The sequence below is a fragment of the Microcaecilia unicolor genome, chromosome 7 (genome assembly GCF_901765095.1).
Source record: "Microcaecilia unicolor chromosome 7, aMicUni1.1, whole genome shotgun sequence".
In the NCBI taxonomy this organism is placed as follows: domain Eukaryota; kingdom Metazoa; phylum Chordata; class Amphibia; order Gymnophiona; family Siphonopidae; genus Microcaecilia; species Microcaecilia unicolor.
This window is the reverse complement of record NC_044037.1, coordinates 3,192,542-3,211,131: the sequence shown is the minus strand read 5'-3', so window position 1 is coordinate 3,211,131 and position 18,590 is coordinate 3,192,542. Positions and strand designations below refer to the sequence as shown.

At 48.4% G+C, this 18,590-nt stretch overlaps 1 protein-coding gene across 5 annotated transcripts in view; it reads left to right on the top strand.

Moving 5' to 3' along the window:
- Window positions 1-18,590, top strand: part of DLG3 (discs large MAGUK scaffold protein 3) — a 409,804-nt gene that overhangs the window by 76,270 nt on the left and 314,944 nt on the right. For all 5 annotated transcript variants that reach the window (XM_030208894.1, XM_030208893.1, XM_030208892.1 and 2 more), the window contains one exon: window positions 1,060-1,110. In XM_030208894.1, coding sequence (XP_030064754.1) covers window positions 1,060-1,110 — 51 coding nt within the window. The remainder of the gene's footprint in view (window positions 1-1,059; window positions 1,111-18,590) is intronic.

Below are 18,590 nucleotides of genomic sequence, written 5' to 3'. Positions count from 1 at the left end.
AATATTCATTGTGGATATAGTGAAAACCTGACTGGCTGGGTGTGTCCTGAGAACCCCTGTTCCTGTTCATATGCTTTTCTCCTTTTACTGCAATGTCTGGATTTCTTGCATTATGTTCTTTGTTAGTAGGATTGACTGCCACAAGCATTACAACTTCTTCTATCACAATGATGATCCCAGTATATTTCTGGCACAGCAATGTTTTGTATGAATTTTATTAGATTGCGATATTGATATTCATGGTGATTTTGAAATATCGTTACATCCTAGATTTATTGTGATCTAGTATCTTAGTTGTAATCTGCTATGAATTATGTGAATGGTATTAGCGGACTATAAGTGAACTAACTGTAACTGCATCATGTTTAAACAGTTTCCAACAGATGAAGTCTGCCATTTTGTTGTGCCTTTCTGACAGCAGCACATCACACTTCGTAACAAGTGTTCAGCAGTACAGAATAGGCAGATGTCCATTCTACCAGCTTTATCTATTTCAGCTGTAAACCACAGTAATGGTTGTTCAAAAGCCTGAACTGCAGCTGGAGGGTTGGGTATTTAGAAGCTGGCAATGTAGATATGGGTTGCTGGGGGCAGTGAGAAGTTCATAGCTTGGGTAGGAAGTGGTAGAAGATAAAGGAAAGCTGACCATGTGAGAATGTACAACTGGAAGACAGTGAGAAGCTGTCAGTGTCTGAGTGAGTTGCAGCGAGAAGTTAAATATATAGGTGTGTGATGCTGGAAGGCAGTCAGAAGCTGTCAACATAATGGAAGTGCAGTGGTAGACGGCAGTGAGGAGAAGCTGTTAGAGTGGGAGTAAGTTGCAGGGAGAAACTGACTGTATAGGTGTGTGTTGCTGGAAGGCAGTCAGAAGCTTGTGTTAGAGGGTAGTGAGCGACTGTCAGTATGGGTGTCCTGTAGGAGGGCCATGGGAAACTCAGCAATGCTGCAGGGTGTTAAGAAGCTCTCAGTTTGGATATTAGATGTTGGGGTGGGGTAGAGCCTGGCAAAGAGAAACTGGCCTCTGGTACAATAACTTAATAATCTCTCTTCTTCTCCTAGGTGAATGGCAGTGATGGCTTGTACAAGTATGAGGAGATTGTGCTAGAAAGGGTAAGGCTACTGATTTAAACACTGAACATTTAGACATGTTATACAACATTGGGAAGATAAAAGGAGTACCAAAAAAAAGAAGTAGGAAAGAAAATCAGAACATCAAACAAAATCAACTTAAGTCAGGCCCCAACAAAAGACACATAAAAACTAAGTGTTGAAAAAAAGACCTCAGAATGCTGAACAGTGCAAAAGGACAGAATTAATAGCCAACCATCATGGGTCTCAAAAAACTCCTGATGCAGCCTCCAGCCGAAACAGAGACTCTGTCGAGAGATTACTCCAAGTGTTGCTAGGAACCTTTAGGACCTTGTTACCTTGAATTTTGGAATGGCAGCTAGAACATTCAGGTAAGTGGAGTACAATTGATATTTCCTAGTTTACATTTAAATGTGGAATTCTTCTTTGATTTTTATAAATTTTGTGCCTTACCATAGAAGACTGTACAATTGTATATAAATTGAGTGGACTATTTTTTGAAACCCATAATGGTTGGCTATTAATTCTGTCCTTTTTAGACGGTCAGCATTTTGAGGTCTTTTTCTTTCTCCACTTTCAGATTTTGTGTGTTGATTTTATGTGTCTTCTGTGGGGGCCTCACTTATCTTATCTTCAAAAATAAATTACAAGGAGTCCTAGATCTCTGATACTGACATTAACACAGGTTTGAGCAGATACTGGGAGTTCTTGATCTTTAATACATTTTACACAGGATCAGGAGGGCAATAGGTAGTTGGTGATCCTGCTGTGTGATATGCAAGATCCCAATAGTACAGAGAATCCCAGATCTCTCCTGCATATGTTATACTGGATCCCAATGGTACTAAGATTTTTTTATTTGAAATAATTTTTATTGTAACATGACAGCAAGAGAACAATTGCACATATTTACAGGTCACATAAACCTTCTGATCCCCGCTGTCCTTACTGAGAGATTCCAAGAGTGACTACAAACATTTTCTCCCTTAAACCCACCCCTTCCCTCCCTCCCCCCCTGTGCTGCATGGAAGCCTGACCATCCTTCAATGGAATATCCGATTTCTAGCAGCAGGCTGCAGCGTAGAACCAAAGTGCTCCCAGCAGTGGCAAAAACGTTTGCCTGAGGATAAGGAGGCCTCTGAAAAATTCTGAGTCTCCATAACCAGCAAAGAAGTCATTTGTGTCCGTCATGACGAAAATGAAGGGGTCAAGGGCTCCCTCCACTGTTGTAAAATAGTCTTTTTGGAGGAGTGGCCTAGTGGTTAGGGTGGTGGACTTTGGTCCTGGGGAACTGAGGAACTGAGTTCAATTCCCGGCACAGGCAGCTCCTTGTGACTCTGGGCAAGTCACTTAACCCTCCATTGCCCGCCGCATTGAGCCTGCCATGAGTGGGAAAGCGCGGGGTACAAATGTAAAAAAAAAAAAATCAGCACCAGTCTCCAGAAAAAGTCTAAGAGGCCTGAGGGTGTGGGTGTCGGTAATTGATAGTCTTCAAACATAATCTGGGGGCCCTTATGGAGGGTGCATCTCCACAGTGCCTCCGACTCACGCAACACTTTTGCCCAAAAGCCCTGTATTCTGGGACACATCCAGAACATATGGCCCAGTGAGGCCGGGGTACCCAGGCACCGTGGGCACTCTTCCGAGTTCGCAAATCCTGCCTTGTGTGCTCGTCGTGGCGAGATGTGGAGCCTCAAAATAAATTTGTACTGTAATTCCCACAGTTGGGCATTGCAAGTGGTTCGATATATCTGGTGCAAGCAGGTTTGGATGTGCTGGCTGGACAGTTGTGTAGAGAAGTCTAAGTTCCAATTCCTAGCCAGCCGTGCATAATCCAGTTCTGATGAAGACTCCTGCAGATACTTGTGATAAAAGGCTAAAGGCACCAGGTTCTGAGAGTTCAATGTGAGTGCTTCACTCAGTGTCTCCTGAACATCTTCGCACAAGTCTTCCCAAGGCAAGCTGTTCACATAATGCTATAGTTGAAAATGGGCAAAAGAGTCTGTGGGGGGCAGTTGATAACGAGTGCACAGCTCCTCAGAGGGTTGCAGTTTACCATCCTCCGTAAGCAGCTGGAACAGGTACTGAATTCCCAGAGTCTCCCAATGAGCAAACACCAATGAATCAGTTCCTGCAAGAAAGTCTGGGTTGTGTCTGATTGCCAAAAAGGGAGTCAATGCTGCCGAGAAGTGGCGGCGTCTGCACAGCCATCTCCAGACTGCTCGTGCTGTGCGAATAAACAGGTTATAAAGTAGCTATGTTGGGGAGCGCTTCGGTATTGTGTGTATCTGCCAGCTGAAATGGGATCTACAAAAAAGGTTAGGCTCCAGTCCAGATAAAGAAAAGTCATTTACATTCCTGTACCAGTCATTAATATGTCTCATTGTGCAAGCTACTGTTAGGTGTCTTAGATTTAACAGGCCTAATCCCCCATGTGATTTGGGATTCTGCAAAATTGATATGGGTAGCCTGGCCCTCTTCCCCTGCCACGGATATACCTGCAACATTTTGTTCAGTGCTTTTTCATCCCTAACCCACAAGAACAGGGGTAACATCTGAAAAACGTACAACCACTTCGGGGCCCAGATCATATTGAAGAGTGCTATGCGCCCCAGCAATGCGACCGGGTAGGCTCGCCACAGGTTGAGGGTCTTCTACTACTACTACTAACTAGCATTTCTAAAGCGCTACTAGGGTTACGCAGCGCTGTACAATTTAGACATAGAAGGACGGTCCCTGCTCAAAGAGCTTACAATCTAAAAGACAAGAGAACAATCTAAAGACAAGTGAACAATCTAGAGGACGAGTGAACAGTTAATCTGATAGAGTGGATAGATAGGGGCATTCTGTCTATCTAGAGCGGTTAGGTGCTGAAGGCAGCATAGAAGAGGTGAGTTTTAAGCAGAGATTTGAAGATGGGTAGGGAGGGGGCATGGCGTATGGGTAAAGGAAGATTGTTCCAGGCATAGGGTGAAGCAAGGCAGAATGAGCGGAGCCTGGAGTTGGCAGTGGTGGAGAAGGGTACTGAGAGAAGGGCTTTGTCCTGTGAGCGGAGGTTACGGGCGGGAACATAGGGGGAGATGAGGGTGGAGAGGTAGTGAGGAGCCGCAGACTGAGTGCACTTGTAGGTAAGGAGGAGGAGCTTGAATTGTATGCGATATCTGATTGGAAGCCAATGAAGTGACTTGAGGAGAGGGGTGATATGAGTATATCGGTTTTGGCGGAATATAAGACGTGCAGCAGCGTACTGAACTGATTGAAGGGGGAATAGATGGCTGAGTGGGAGGCCGGTGAGGAGTAAGTTGCAGTAATCAAGGCGAGAGGTAATGAGAGCGTGGACGAGAGTTCTGGTGGTGTGCTCAGAGAGGAAAGGGCGAATTTTGCTGATGTTGAAGAGGAAGAAGCGACAGGTCTTGGCAGTCTGTTGGATATGCGCAGAGAAGGAGAGGGAGGAGTCAAAGATGACTCCGAGGTTGCGGGCAGATGGGACGGGGAGGATGAGGGTGTTATCAACAGAGATAGAGAGTGGAGGAAGAGGAGAAGTGGGTTTGGGAGGAAAGACGAGGAGCTCGGTCTTGGACATGTTCAGCTTCAGGTGGCGGTTGGACATCCATGCCGCGATGTCGGATAAACAGGCCGATACCTTGGCCTGGGTCACCGCGGTGATGTCAGGTGTGGAGAGGTATAGCTGAGTGTCATCGGCATAAAGATGATACTGGAAACCATGAGACGAGATCAGCGAGCCCAGGGAAGAGGTGTAGATTGAGAAGAGAAGGGGTCCAAGGACAGATCCCTGGGGAACTCCAACACATAATGGGATGGGAGTGGAGGAAGATCCATGGGAGTGTACCCTGAAGGTGCGGTGGGAGAGATAAGAGGAGAACCAGGAGAGGACAGGGCCTTGGAATCCAAAAGAGGATAACGTGGCAAGAAGTAAATCATGGTTGACAGTGTCAAACGCGGCGGAAAGATCGAGGAGGATGAGGATGGAGTAATGACCTCTGGATTTGGCCAGGAGCAGGTCATTGCAAACTTTAGAGAGTGCTGTTTCTGTCGAGTGCAGGGGGCGAAAACCGGATTGAAGTGGATCGAGGATGTCATGAGAGGAGAGAAAATCAAGGCAGCGGCTGTGAACGGCGCGCTCAAGTAATTTGGAAAGGAAGGGTAAAAGAGAGATGGGGCGGTAGTTAGAGGGGCAGGTAGGGTCAAGTGAAGGTTTTTTTAGGAGAGGTGTGACAACAGCGTGTTTGAAGGTGTCAGGGACAGTTGCCGTGGAGAGAGAGAGGTTGAGGATGCGACAGATGGCGGGGGTGACAGTATGGGAGATAGTGTTGAGTAGGTTGGTGGGATGGGATCAGAGGAACAGGTGGTGCATTTCGAGGAGGAAAGAAGGCGGGAAGTTTCATCCTCGGTGATCTCAGGAAAGGAGGAGAAGGAGACCTGGGTAGGTTGGTTGAGGGAGAGGGTTAAAGGGTGAAGGGGAGGTGGAGGTTTGGTCGTGAACTCAAGGTTGATCTTTTGCACTTTGTCGCGGAAGTAGTCGGCCAGTGATTGAGGAGAGAGAGAAGGGGGAGTAGGAGCGGGGGGCACTTTTAGGAGGGAGTTAAGGGTGGTGAAGAGACGACGAGGGTTGGAGCTGAGAGAATTGGTCAATTGGGTGTAGTAGTCCTGTTTTGCACGGAATAGGGAGGAGTGGAGGGAGGATAGCATGAATTTGTAGTGGAGGAAGTCTGAAAGGGTACGAGATTTCCTCCAGAGGCGCTCAGCGGATCGGGTGCAGGAGCGAAGGTAACGGATGCAAGGAGTCAGCCAGGGCTGGGGATTGGTGCGCTTTGTGGGACGGGAGATGGATGGCGCGAGGGTGTCCAAAGCAGAGGAGAGAGCGGTATTGTAAGCGGAGACCGCTGTGTCGACAGTTACGAGGGACGTGATGGAGGGGAGGAGATTAGAGATAGTAGATGATAGGGTGGAGGGGTCAATAGCCTGGAGGTTCCTGGAGGTGGTGGTTAAAGTTGGACGGGGTGGGGGGGGGGGAGTGAAGAAGTGTGAATGTGATCAGGTGATGGTCGGAGAGAGGAAGAGCTGAGACGTGGAAATCGGAGGGTGAGCCGGAGGATGAGAGGACGAGGTCAAGACAATGTCCGTCACGGTGAGTAGGGGAGGTGGAGCACAGCTGGAGGTTGAAGGAGGATGTTAGGGTGAGGAACTTAGAAGTATGGGGGTCGGATAGGTCATCAGCATGTACGTTAACGTCTCCGAGAATGAGGGACGGAGATGAGGGGTCAAGAAAGACAGAGAGCCAAGCATCAAAGTCGGTAAGGAAGGAAGGGAAGGATTTATCCGGGGGGCGGTAAATGACTGCCACTCTGAGTGGTAGCGGGTAAAATAGCCGGATGGAATGGACTTCGAAGGATGGGAAGCAGTGCGATTGCGGTAGGTGGAGGGGTTGGAAACTACAGGAGGGTGATAGTAGTAGCCCAACGCCTCCGCCGCGGCCGATTGGGCGGGGCGTGTGGGAGAAGAGATAGCCTCCATGGCAGAGGGCTGCAACTGAGGCAGAGTCTTCCGGGGAGATCCAGGTTTCGGTTAGGGCGAGCAATTGAAGGGAGCGAGAGATAAAGAGATCGTGGGTGAGAGGCAGTTTGTTGCAGACTGAGTGGGCATTCCACAAGGCGCATGAGAAGGGGAGGGAGGAGGGGGGAAGGAGGGGAATAGAGACGAGATTGGAAACATCGCGGGACCGTTCACAAGGATAGGATGGGGACAGGTGGGGGGGACCCGGATTAGGGTTAATGTCTCCTGCGGATAGCAGGAGGAGGAGCAAGAGAGTGCGGAGGAGGGTGGGGGAGGTCGGGCGACGAAGGCGACGAAGACGGGGTGTACTTAGGAGGAAAGGGGATGGGTTAATGGCAGGAAGGAAGTGCCGAAGGTTGAGAGCCAGGAAGGAGGAGGGGGACAAGAGGGATGGTGAGGTGAGGGATGGAGGTGAATAGGGTATTGTGGTTGCGGGCAGGGTGGGAGGGCAGCGGGTAGTTCTAATGGTAGACAGTGGGAGTGGGGGGGAAAGAAGATTAGGAAGGGACAGGGCAAGGAAGAGAACATGGACAGGGGCCATAGGTAGTGACTGAGGTGTAGCAGGTGACTATATAGTGACTGAGGTGTTGAGCAGTTAACAAGTGTTAGTGGGTGAGTCTGTAATGACTGAAGTATTAGGCAGATAGATAGGGCTTGAAGCAAGGTTTTGGGTTGGCGATTAGGTAAGTCTATGGCTGAAAATCTGGCAGGCAGGTAGGTAAGTCAATGGCTGAGCAGGCAGGTTGATTGGCTAGCAGGCAGGCGGGAACAGGTGATTGGCTAGCAGACAGGTTGATTGGCTAGTGGCTGGATCAGGCGAGTTGAAACATGGTGGGGCAGATGGACTGGAACAAGCAGGCTGGAGCATGTGGACTGGAACAGGCAGGCTGGAGCCGATGGACTGGAGCAGCCAGGGAGAAGCAGGATCGGGCAGGCTGGAGTAGATGAACAGGCAAGAAGTAGCTGGATCAGATGAACTGGGACAAGCTGGAGCCGATGGAGCAAGCTGGAGCCGAAGGACTGGAGCAGCCAGGGAGAAGCAGGATCAGGCAGGCTGGAGAAGATGAATAAGTAGGAAGAGGCTGGATCAGTTGAACTGGAACAAGCTGGAGCCGATGGGACAAGCTGGAGCCGATGGACTGGAGCAGTCAGGGAGAAGCAGGATCGGGCAGGCTGGAGTAGATGAACAGGCAGGAAGTAGCTGGATCAGTTGAACTGGAACAAGCTGGAGCCGATGGGACAAGTTGGAGCCGATGGACTGGAGCAGCCAGGGAGAAGCAGGATCGGGCAGGCTGGAGTAGATGAACAGGCAGGAAGTAGCTGGAACAGATGAACTGGAACAAGCTGGAGCCGATGGACTGGAGCAGCCAGGGAGAAGCAGGATCAGGCAGGCAGGAGAAGATGAATAAGTAGGAAGAGGCTGGATCAGTTGAACTGGAACAAGCTGGAGCCGATGGGACAAGCTGGAGCCGATGGACTGGATCTGGCAGGCTGGAGCAAGCTGGACTGGGGCAGCCAGGGAGAAGCAGGATCAGGCTAGCTGGAGCAAGCTGGGGTAGTTGGACCGGGGCAAGCAGGAGGATGTTGGATCAGGTAAACTGGATCAAGCTGTAGTTGGTGGACTGGAGCAGGCAGGGAGAGGCAGGATCTGGCAGGCTGGAGCAGGCTGGACTGGAGCAGCCAGGGAGAAGCAGGATCAGGCAGGCTGGAGCAAGCTGGGGTAGATGGACCGGGGCAGGCAAGCAGGGAGAAGCTGGATCGTGCGGATCGGAGCAAGCTGGAGCAGCTGGGCTGCCACACACGCCGCCCTCAGAGCAAGAGAGCAGATTGAGTGCTCGTGGAAGTCAGCGCCGCAGGGACCGAAGGATTGACACTCACTACATGCGGATGGGGGCAGGCCGCGACCACGTGGCTGGTCGGGTAGTGTGGGGATCGGGCTACAGGGCCGGTCGCGCCGCGAGGTAGGTGGACGAGCGCTCCCTTGTTATATCCACCTGGGTCGGCTGCACTGGCCTGAGACGGTCCCGGGCAATTCCTGCCGGGGAGCGCGGTGAATGTGGGCGAGCACGCACAGATCCGGCAGACTCGGCGACCGGCACTGCGAGGCCGCCTCACACCCTGAGCCCCTACACCGCAGCGGGAGCGATGGAGAGCCGATCCTCGGATCCGGGTTCGCAGCGCGGCTCCCGGGGTCAGTGAACTCGGCCTTTGAGCGGCGTCAAGCTTTAGTTCAGCCCGGTTGGTTCAGGCTGACCTGGGCAGTTCAACTAAGCCCATGCGGTCTTGTCTGGTCGGGGATGCGGCGCGGCCTTGAGGTTCAACAGGCAGATCGCCTCCGCCGGATTCGGGCTCAGCAATGCCACCCCGCAGTTCCCGCTGTTCCCCCGTCGGCTGCGGTTAGTTCAGGTCCACTTCAATCCGGTTTTGGACGGCGTTGGATGGTCCAGGTAGGTCTGTTTCTTTTGACCCGAGGAGCTCCTTATCTGAGCTCCTTACCTGTCGGCCATCTTGCACAATCCACAATCTTCTGAAGGGAGCTCACCAGGGGACGAACGTTGCAGGCATATAGCATGGGCAAATTGTTTGGAATAATACGGGAAAGGCCCTATGGCACAAACTTTGTATTGTGGGGGGAAGAAGGAAGGGCCACAGACTTAGTAAAGTTCAGTTTGAACCCCGAAAGGGTGCCATAGTCAGAGATCAATCGGATTAAATGAGGGATGGAGATTTGGGGGGTTGTGAGAGTTAACAATAAGTCATCTGCAAAGGCCATAACTTTGATCTCTTTATGTTGTATTGTGACCCCCTCCAGTGCTGCAGTGTTACGTAGGGTTCCGGGAAGCGGTTCAAGCGTGAGAAGGAACAACAGGGGGAAAAGAGGGTACCCCTGTCTCGTACCATGAAGGATGGGAAACGAGTCAGTACGGTGCCCATTAACTAGCAAAGCTGCTCTTGGGTCCGCATACAATGCTGACACTTCCCTAAAGTACCGGCCCGAGACCCCTAAATAAGTGAGGGTGTCAAATAAGAATTGCCAGTGTACCCTATCAAATGCTCGCTCAGTATCCAAGCTAGTCACCACCAGAGGAATCTCTTTCCATTGACAGACGAAGAGGGACATCAATAACTTGCGAATATTACGTACAGACTGACACCCTTTAACAAAGTCAACTTGGTCTGGGTGAATGTAATCTGGTAGCCCCTCTGCCAACCTGTTAGCCAATATCTTAGATAGTATTTTGACGTCTACGTTTATAAGTGAGATTGGGCGATAGCTCCCGGGCACTTCCCTGGGACGGTCCGGCGTAGGCAGGAGGCAGATTAATGCCGTGTTTTCATGTCTCGGAAACCCCTGTGTTTCAATCACCTCTTCAAGATAGTCTACAAGGGGGCCCAGTATTTGAGTCTGCATCATCTTATAAAACTCTCCTGTGAAACCATCTGGGCCTGGAGCCGAGTTTAATTTTAAGCATTTAATCACTTTTTGCACTTCCTTAGCAATGAGCGGTGCATTGAGAGCGTTCACAAAGTCTCCTGTAAATCTGGCCAACCCCGACCTCTCTAAGTATCCTTGGATGTCGGACGGTGCCACCCTGTCATCTCAAGACTAGCATACAATACCTGAAAGTGTGTTACAAAAGTCTCTGCCATCTCTTTCCAATTGAATGTGACCTGCCCCGAAGAGGTCTTTAGTGCTGGTATGTGCCGGGAGCCCCCCCACTCCCTGACCACCTTAGCGAGCAGTGCGCCCATTTTATTCCCAAATTTAAAGAATTTCCGCTTTGCTCGTAATAGCAACTGTGAGATGTGTTTGTGAATGTGGGAATTCAAGGCTACCCTAGTGGTCTGTAGAGTGTCAAAAGTGGTGTCAGAGGGGTGGGCCATGTAGGACCGTTTCACCACCCTTAGTTTCCGCTCCAACATTACTATATCATGCGCTAAACGTTTTTTGCGGGCACTAACATATGCGATGATATGGCCCCTTAGTACAGCTTTCCCCGTAGGCCAAAACAATATGGGATCAGTCATATGCTCTTGGTTATGCCGAACATATTCATCCCATTGTCGTTGTATGTAGGCTGGGAAGTCTCTGGAGTGATACAAATACGAGGGAAAATGCCACCATGAGTTTTGTTGCGCAGCTGGGGCTGCCTCCACATCCACCCATATCAGGACATGGTCGTAGATCTCCTCCGGGCCAATCACCACTGACACTACCTGGGGAAACAGACCACTACTCACAAATAAGTAATCCAGGCGAGAAAGGGACTGGTGTGCGTGTAATCGCGCTCCTCGGGGTGTAAAAGCCTCTATGGATCTAGCAGGCCCAAAGCCCTGCACAACTCCTGTAATTCATCTTCACCCCGCCCCATTTGCGCATGTGATAGCCTAGAACGATCTAGCTCTGGGTCTAATACCATGTTCATGTCCCCTGCAATGATCAGTGGGTGGGTCGTATATTTAAGGCATTCCTTTAGGAGGAGACTGCAAAAAGATGGTTCCCGAAGGACTGGGCCGTATACCCCAGCCAGCACCAGTTCCCTACCATGTAAATTCAACATTATCCAGATGTATCGGCCCTTGTCATCTTAAAACAGTTGTTTAGCTGTGCATTGTAGGGATTTGTGAATTGTTATTCCTATCTTGCTCTCAATTTGCAAAATTGTACTACTTGTATTGTAACTTTACTACAGTATTATTGTAAGCCACTTTGAGCCTGCAATCAGTGGGAAAATGTGGGATACAAATGTGATAAATAAATAAAATATGGCTACTCCTCCTCGCTGCCCCACAGAGGGGGAGCAGAAAACCTGCTCCACCCACTGGTGTTGCAGTTTGAAATGCTGTGCTCTCGATAACCTGGTCTCCTGTAGACACACTATGTCCGCTTTATGGCATTTTAGGGCCCCCAGGATTTTAGCTCTCTTTACTGGTGAAGTAATGCCCCCTACATTCCAAGATATATATCTAACCTGTCTCGTTTTCTGGGTGGCCGTCATCTAGGGGTCAGAAGTCTCGACATTTTACAAAGTCCCCGTTCAACATACATCACCAGGCGCCCAGTCTTACCCAGTGGTGTCCCCACATTTCCCACACATACACCATATACACATCCACAGTCCAATTCTACGAGATCTAGCCTTAGACCCCTCCGCTCCCATGCAGCACCCCAGTCTCCTCATAACTCCCAATCTCCCTCCCCTGTCCCACCACCCCCCCTCCCATCCCTGTCTATTCCCAAAACAATTCCCACCATACGTATGTGATGAAAATAGGAGATTCAATCCGATGTTACGGGGTTCCGCACCCCAATCTGTATAACAACAGCCTGCCAACAGTAATTTGTACATTTAGTAACTATACTTATCAGTCCAGATCCTGCCCGGATGCTCAGGTAGTGAGGGTCGCAGTCTCTCAAAAGTCATTTTTTATTTATTTTATTTATCATTTTACTTAATTACATTCACATTTATCACATAAATGTATGGAAATACAGAAATTAATATAAAAAGGAAAACATTTTCTCTCAACAATATATCTCTATATATAAAAGGCACCACCAACGTTCTAAATGAAGCCTCCAGCCGGAAGTGTGAAGGGGGAGAGATATCCAGTTTCCCCATGAGTGTCTGCCCCGCCCTCGCTCTCTCTGTAACACAAACAGTGAAGGAAAACACAGCAAAGCACGAAATCAAATCGCTCTCTCTGTAACAGTGAAGGACTCAGAGGGGGGAGGGGAGAGAGGGCAGAAGCCCTCACTATCTCTGTAACACAAACACAGCACAGCAGGAAACAACACTGAAGGACTCGACTCCGAGGGGGGAGGGGACAGAGAGCAGAGGGGACACACAGCACAGGGGAAGGGAGAGAGGGCAGAGGGCAGGGACACACACACTCCCACATGCACACAGAAAAAAACCTTGCTAGCCCCCATTTCATTTGCATCAGAAACGGGGCTTTTTTACTAGTATTTACATAATTGTCCACAATTGGAAGATCCAAGATCAGGAAAACAATCTTAAAGAAAATAAGAAAAACTCAAAATGGTTAATCTTACACTTCACATTTTCTGAGGGAGGAAGGTTAATCGGTTATTGTAGCCGGTACAGTGGTAACTGAAGGAAGCTGCTGCAGAGGATTCTTCATCTGTTTCCACAAACTCTTATAATTTCTTAGGTTCAAACAAATAAGTAATAAGGAAATAAAACACTTACAAGGGAATCGCGCTAGGAAGGTCCCACCTAGGGCAATGATTCCTGGCTGAAAAGCCAAGACCTCACACCTCCCAGTCTGCGATTCCCTTGATGTGTCAGGAAATATATGCATCTTTGAACGCAAAAAACTATCAACCATGTATCGGAAATACAATTTCAAAACATTGTTCCTATCTAAATCAAAGACGAAAGTCACTAATAATAACTGTATCTATAACTTCTGAATTTTCCAAAATGTCAGTTAAACTTACATCTCTTTTCTCTGATAAAGAAGATTTTAAAGGAAATATAATTTTAGTCACCAAAAGGTGGCTATCAGAAGGTATTAGCAAAGTATCAGAGAAATATTTCTTCAAGAATTCAGTAGCTGATATATAGGATATTATAGGTAAATTTTTCATTCTCAAGTTATTTTCCCTTAATTGGTTCTCCAGAAATTCCAATTTATACAAGAAAGATAACTATTCTTCATTACCAAATTATCTGATTTTCATAGAGAAGCCATTTCCGTAATCAAAGTCTCTATTTTTATATCTTGGACTTCCACTTTGTTAGATAAGTATTAATATAAATTCTTTAACTCACATAGAGGGGCATAATCTAACAGAAACGCCTATCTCCATGGGCGTTTATCTCTGAGAACGGGTCCGTGAAGGGGCGGACCCAAGCGTATTTTCGAAAAAATTAGACGTCCATGTTTTATTCGCCAAGTTGTGAGCTGGGCGTTTTTGCTTTTCAGCGATAATGGACAATGAAATCGCCCAGCTCAAAAACGAATAAATCCAAGGCATTTGTTCGTGGGAGGGGCCAGGAGTCGTAGTGCACTGGTCCCCCTAACATGCCAGGACACCAACCAGGCACCCTAGGGGGCACTTTTACAAAAACAGAACAAAAGGTAAAAGAGCTCCCAGGTGCATAGCACCCTTCCCTTGTGTGTAGAGCCCCCCCAAATCCCCCTCAAAACCCACTGCCCACAAGTCTACACCATTACTATAGCCCTAAGGAGTGAAGGGGGGCACCTACATGTAGGTACAGTGGGTTCGGGGGGGGGGGGGTTGGACGACTAAGCATTAAGCAGCACAATTGTAACAGGTAGGGGGGGATGGGCCTGGGTCCACCTGCCTGAAGTCCACTGCACCCCCTAACAACTGCTCCAGGGACCTACATACTGCTGCCAAGGGAGGTGGGTATGACATTTGAGGGTCAAAATAAAAAGTTGTGAAACATCATTTTTTGAGGTGGGAGGGGGTTAGTGACCACTGGGGGAGTCAGGGGAGGTCATCCCCGATTCCCTCCAGTGGTCATCTGGTCATTTAGGGCACTTTTTGGGGCCTTATTCGTGAAAAAACAGGGTCCAGGAAAAGTGCCCTAAAATCTAGCTAAAAACGCATACTTTTGTCCCATTATCTGTGAAATGCGCCCATCTCTGTTCGGCAGATAACCACGCCCCAGTTCCGCCTTCGCCACACCTCTGACACGCCCCCATAAACTTTGTCCGCATCCGCGACGGAGTGCAGTTGAAAACGCCCAAAAATCGGCTTTCGATTATACCGCTTTATTCGTTTTTGTGAGATAAACGTCCATCTCCCGATTTAGGTCGGAACTTGGGCGTTTTTCTCGTTCGATTATAAGCTGGATAGTGAAAAATTTTAAACATCTGAAGAAGAGAGTTATTCACATTCTGCTGCAGTTCCTATGGTACGTCCAATATGACATTATTGGCTTCACCAGGTCCAATTTCTCCACAGAAACCGCTCCAGATATCTTCGGGGGGAAGAGCTCACTCTCCAATCCCCCAGTTGGTTTATTATCCGAGTCGATGCTGGGCCAGGACCTCCTCGGGTCACATGAAAATCCTAACCCACTTCAGGCGTTTCCATTATTGACCTCCATAGCGAAGCATTACTATTTCCGGGTCTTGGAGGGGTCGTGCCAACAGGGGGACTCAAAGTCACTCCCTCCACTGAGATTCGACAATAAAGCCTTGCTGTTCTCCGAATCAAGAACCGATATCCCCGACGTTATGACCCCAAATCTCTCCAAAATAGATTGAGAAGTGGTGGGAACCCCAGCCGTGTTCGAGGAGGACAGCACCACGGCTTTGCCTTTTCTCTTCCCCATTCTCTGGGGAGCGCGCCCTCTTCTTCAGGCATTCTGGTGTAAAACGGGAACTCAACTAGCGTACGTCCTCCCTCAACGCCATCTTGGATCCTCCAGGTTGGGACACTCTTTGTCTGGTTTCTCCTCAGAGGCCTGTCCGATATGGGTAACCCTACAGCATAGCCCTCTGAGTCATTGAAACACGGAAGCCCCTCTACCACTTACAAGGTGGTGTCCCTTCGGAGGGGCTCTCGAAAGTCATTTAAACATTGTTGTGCTGCCTTAGGCGAATCAAATGCCTTCCACTGTCCCTGATGGAATATCTTTAACAATGCTGGGTAAAGAAACATAAAGGGGGCTTTGAGCTTGCGTAGTTCCGTGCAAAGGGGGAGAAACGGCGTCTTTTCTCCTGCAACACCACTGAGTAATCTTGATAAATCTGTACCGAAACTCCATCGCATTTGAGAGTGTCTCGCTTTTGCCAAAAGCCTCGTAGGATCTCCTGTTTGTGTATATAGTTGTGCACTTTCACCAACACCACCCGAGACCTGTTCCTTCCTTCACACATACGGCCCACCCGGTGCACTCTTTCCAGGCAGAGAGGGCCCATACTATCCAACAACACAAATTCTGTGCACAGCCACCGCTCCAACAGCTCTAGAAGGTTCCGGTCCGGTAGGGATTCAGGTAGGCCAATCAGGCGCAAATTACTTCTTCGTGACTGACTCTCTAAATTGTCTATTTGAGCTTCCAAGGTTTTAACTTGTTTCTCCAGTTGCTCCATTTTTTTTTGTCATCTCTGTCCCCGCATCTTCCGCCACCAGAACTGTCTCCTCCAGCTCTGTGGTTCTTTTGCTCATGTCCACCAACATCGATTCTACTTTAATGAGCTGGACAGAAAGCTTGTTCAAGCGCGGTTCTAGGGTACGACCTATGGCTTCTGTGATTTGTTGTAGCTGCGTTGTTGAGAATGCCAAGGCCTCGGAGTGCTCAGCCGGCGCCATCTTGTCTTCACAGGCGCAAAGCTTTTCACACTCAGGATTTAGTTTTTTTTGCAGGCATTTTGCTCACGGGCATCACCAGAAATCTGTCCATCCACTTGGGGTTTCAGCATGAAATTTTCACTGAAGGCTTCTGAAGCGGCTTCTAAAAAGGATGATCGGGGTGCGGGAACCCCAGAAAGGAACGAGCACATGTCCTCTCAGCACATCACGTGGACCTGGGCACTAAGATTTTAAAAAGACAGCACCTTTTAAATTAGAACGGAGGGGGGGGGGGGGGGAGAGACAGCTGACAGTTTGGAAAACAGGATACTGGGCTAGACTGTCCATTGGTCTACCCCAGAATTGTTGCAGGAATTGGGATAGGAATTTGTGATGCTTCAGGAGTCAGACAGCACACACCAGAATGAGAGAGAAATCTTCTTTATTTGCCAGCAAACAAAGCAGGACATCAGTTCTAGCTCTCTTCTCCTCTCTTAGCTCTTTGTGTCTTTCTCTCAGCTCTCTGTGTCTTTGTCTCAGCTGCTTCTCTTCTTATGCTGTCTCTCCTGTTGTCTTCCAGCTTTCTTCCTTTCTTCTGAGCTCCTTCTGACGTAAACTGCTTCTGCTCCTACTTAAATAGGGTCCTAAGCCCTCCTCCTAGCCTAGCCCCCTTTACTCCCAATTGGTTTAAGGAATAGATTGGTCACCTTGCCTCAACCAATCATTACTTTTGAAATATCAGTTACATAGGTTTGGTATTCCTCAAACTGACCCAGTCCTACACTTAGCTTATAATTAATCAAGGAGACGAGAGCTAACTAGCCCTGACCTCGTTCACCTATCAGCTTATATATTAAACCAGCCAGAACTGCAGATAAGTCTAACCACATGTTGATCTCCTCAACTGCAGTCTTAAACAGCAGACAAAGAGTAATACAGAATTTAACAGACATTCTACATTTAACTACACAGAGTAAACATATTCTAAATATCAAAAACTTGTAAATACTAATCTATTGCCTCTCTCTAAACAGTATTTCTTCTAAGCATTTTAAACTAATCCTAAACAAACAGCCTGCTATATACCGGCTCATAATAGAATACATGTGTTTGCTTAGCAATCCATCCCTCACAAGGTTGAAAGAAATTCCTGTGTCTGACCTTTCTAACCCAGCCCAGCAAATGTAAATAACTTAAACCAGATAACATTCCTTCACTTGCTAGCAGAACTGAGAATTTAAAATAATATCTGAGCACCTTTAAACAAAATTAACCCTTCATATGATTTCTCAGAATTATTCAATTTCTTTTGCTCACTGCCTCATTCCCCCCTTTGAGACTAAAATCAGCTTATGCAGAGATAAGTCTCACAACTCAGACTCTGGAGATTATAGTGGTCCTAACTAGGAATAACATTTTCTTTCTTCCTAATCTAAAACAAATACAGCAAACTAATTAAGCAGTAATATTTCAACAGTCTGTGCTAATCACAGATTACTCTCATATAATGTTCTCAGTCTTTGAGTTCTTATACCAGTTGGGATAGACCCTCAACTGACAAGGATCAAGCTTTCAAATTCCAAGAAAGCCAGAATCAGGCAAGAAAGAGTCTCAGTATGAAGCCGAAGTTCAGCCGCTCCTGCAGTATGCAGTTGACCCTTCTTTTCAGCTAGTAGATTCTTTGATTCGGGTCAGGCGCAACTTCAATGGCTCCGCTGGATCTCTTTCTGCTCTCCACTGTTTAGGCTCCGTCTGATCCGTGCTGGGCTCAGTCTGGTCAGCAGACTTAATTCGAGACCAATGGACCCATGGAGTAATCCCTGCGACCTTCACAGCTGTAGGGGTAGAAAGCAAAACAGTAAAAGGTCCTTTCCATCGGGGCCCCAAAGGCTGGAGCCTCCAGTCTTTCACCCAAACTCTATCCCCTGGCAGGAAGGAATGTACCTGAGCCTGGAAGGGGACAGGGTTTATTTCTCTCACATAAGACTGAAGCTCAGAAATTATCTTACCCAGGAGGGCTACCTGCTCCTGCACCTGGGCAGACCCTAAAATCCCTATGTCTCCCTTAATTCCCTGTAAAATGGCTGGGGGCTTCCCATACACAATTTCAAAGGGAGAGAGGGCTGTTCCTTTAGTTGGAGTGCATCGGAGACGGAAAAGGGCTAGTGGCAGTGCCTGTGGCCATTTCAATTGGGTTTCTTGACAAATCTTTGCTAGGCTATTTTTCAAGGTTCTGTTTGCCCGCTCAACCTGCCCTGAACTCTGGGGACGATAGGCACAATGCAATTTCCAGGTAATGCGCAAAGCGCGGGACAGGGCCTGAAGTGTAGCTTCAACAAAGGCGGGACCATTATCTGAACCTATGGCAAGAGGCAGTCCATACCTGGGGATGACATCCCTAAGGAGGGCTCGAGCTACTTCTGTGGCTTTCTCAGTGACTGTAGGATATGCTTCCACCCACCCAGAAAAGGTACAGACCATGACTAAGAGGTATCGGAACCTACCACTCCTGGGCATTTCTGTGAAGTCTATAACTAGGGACTCAAAGGGTGTTAGTCCTCTAAACTGAACTCCTGGTGGAATACGGGGTCCCTGACGAGCATTATTCTGGGCACAGAGAGTACATCGG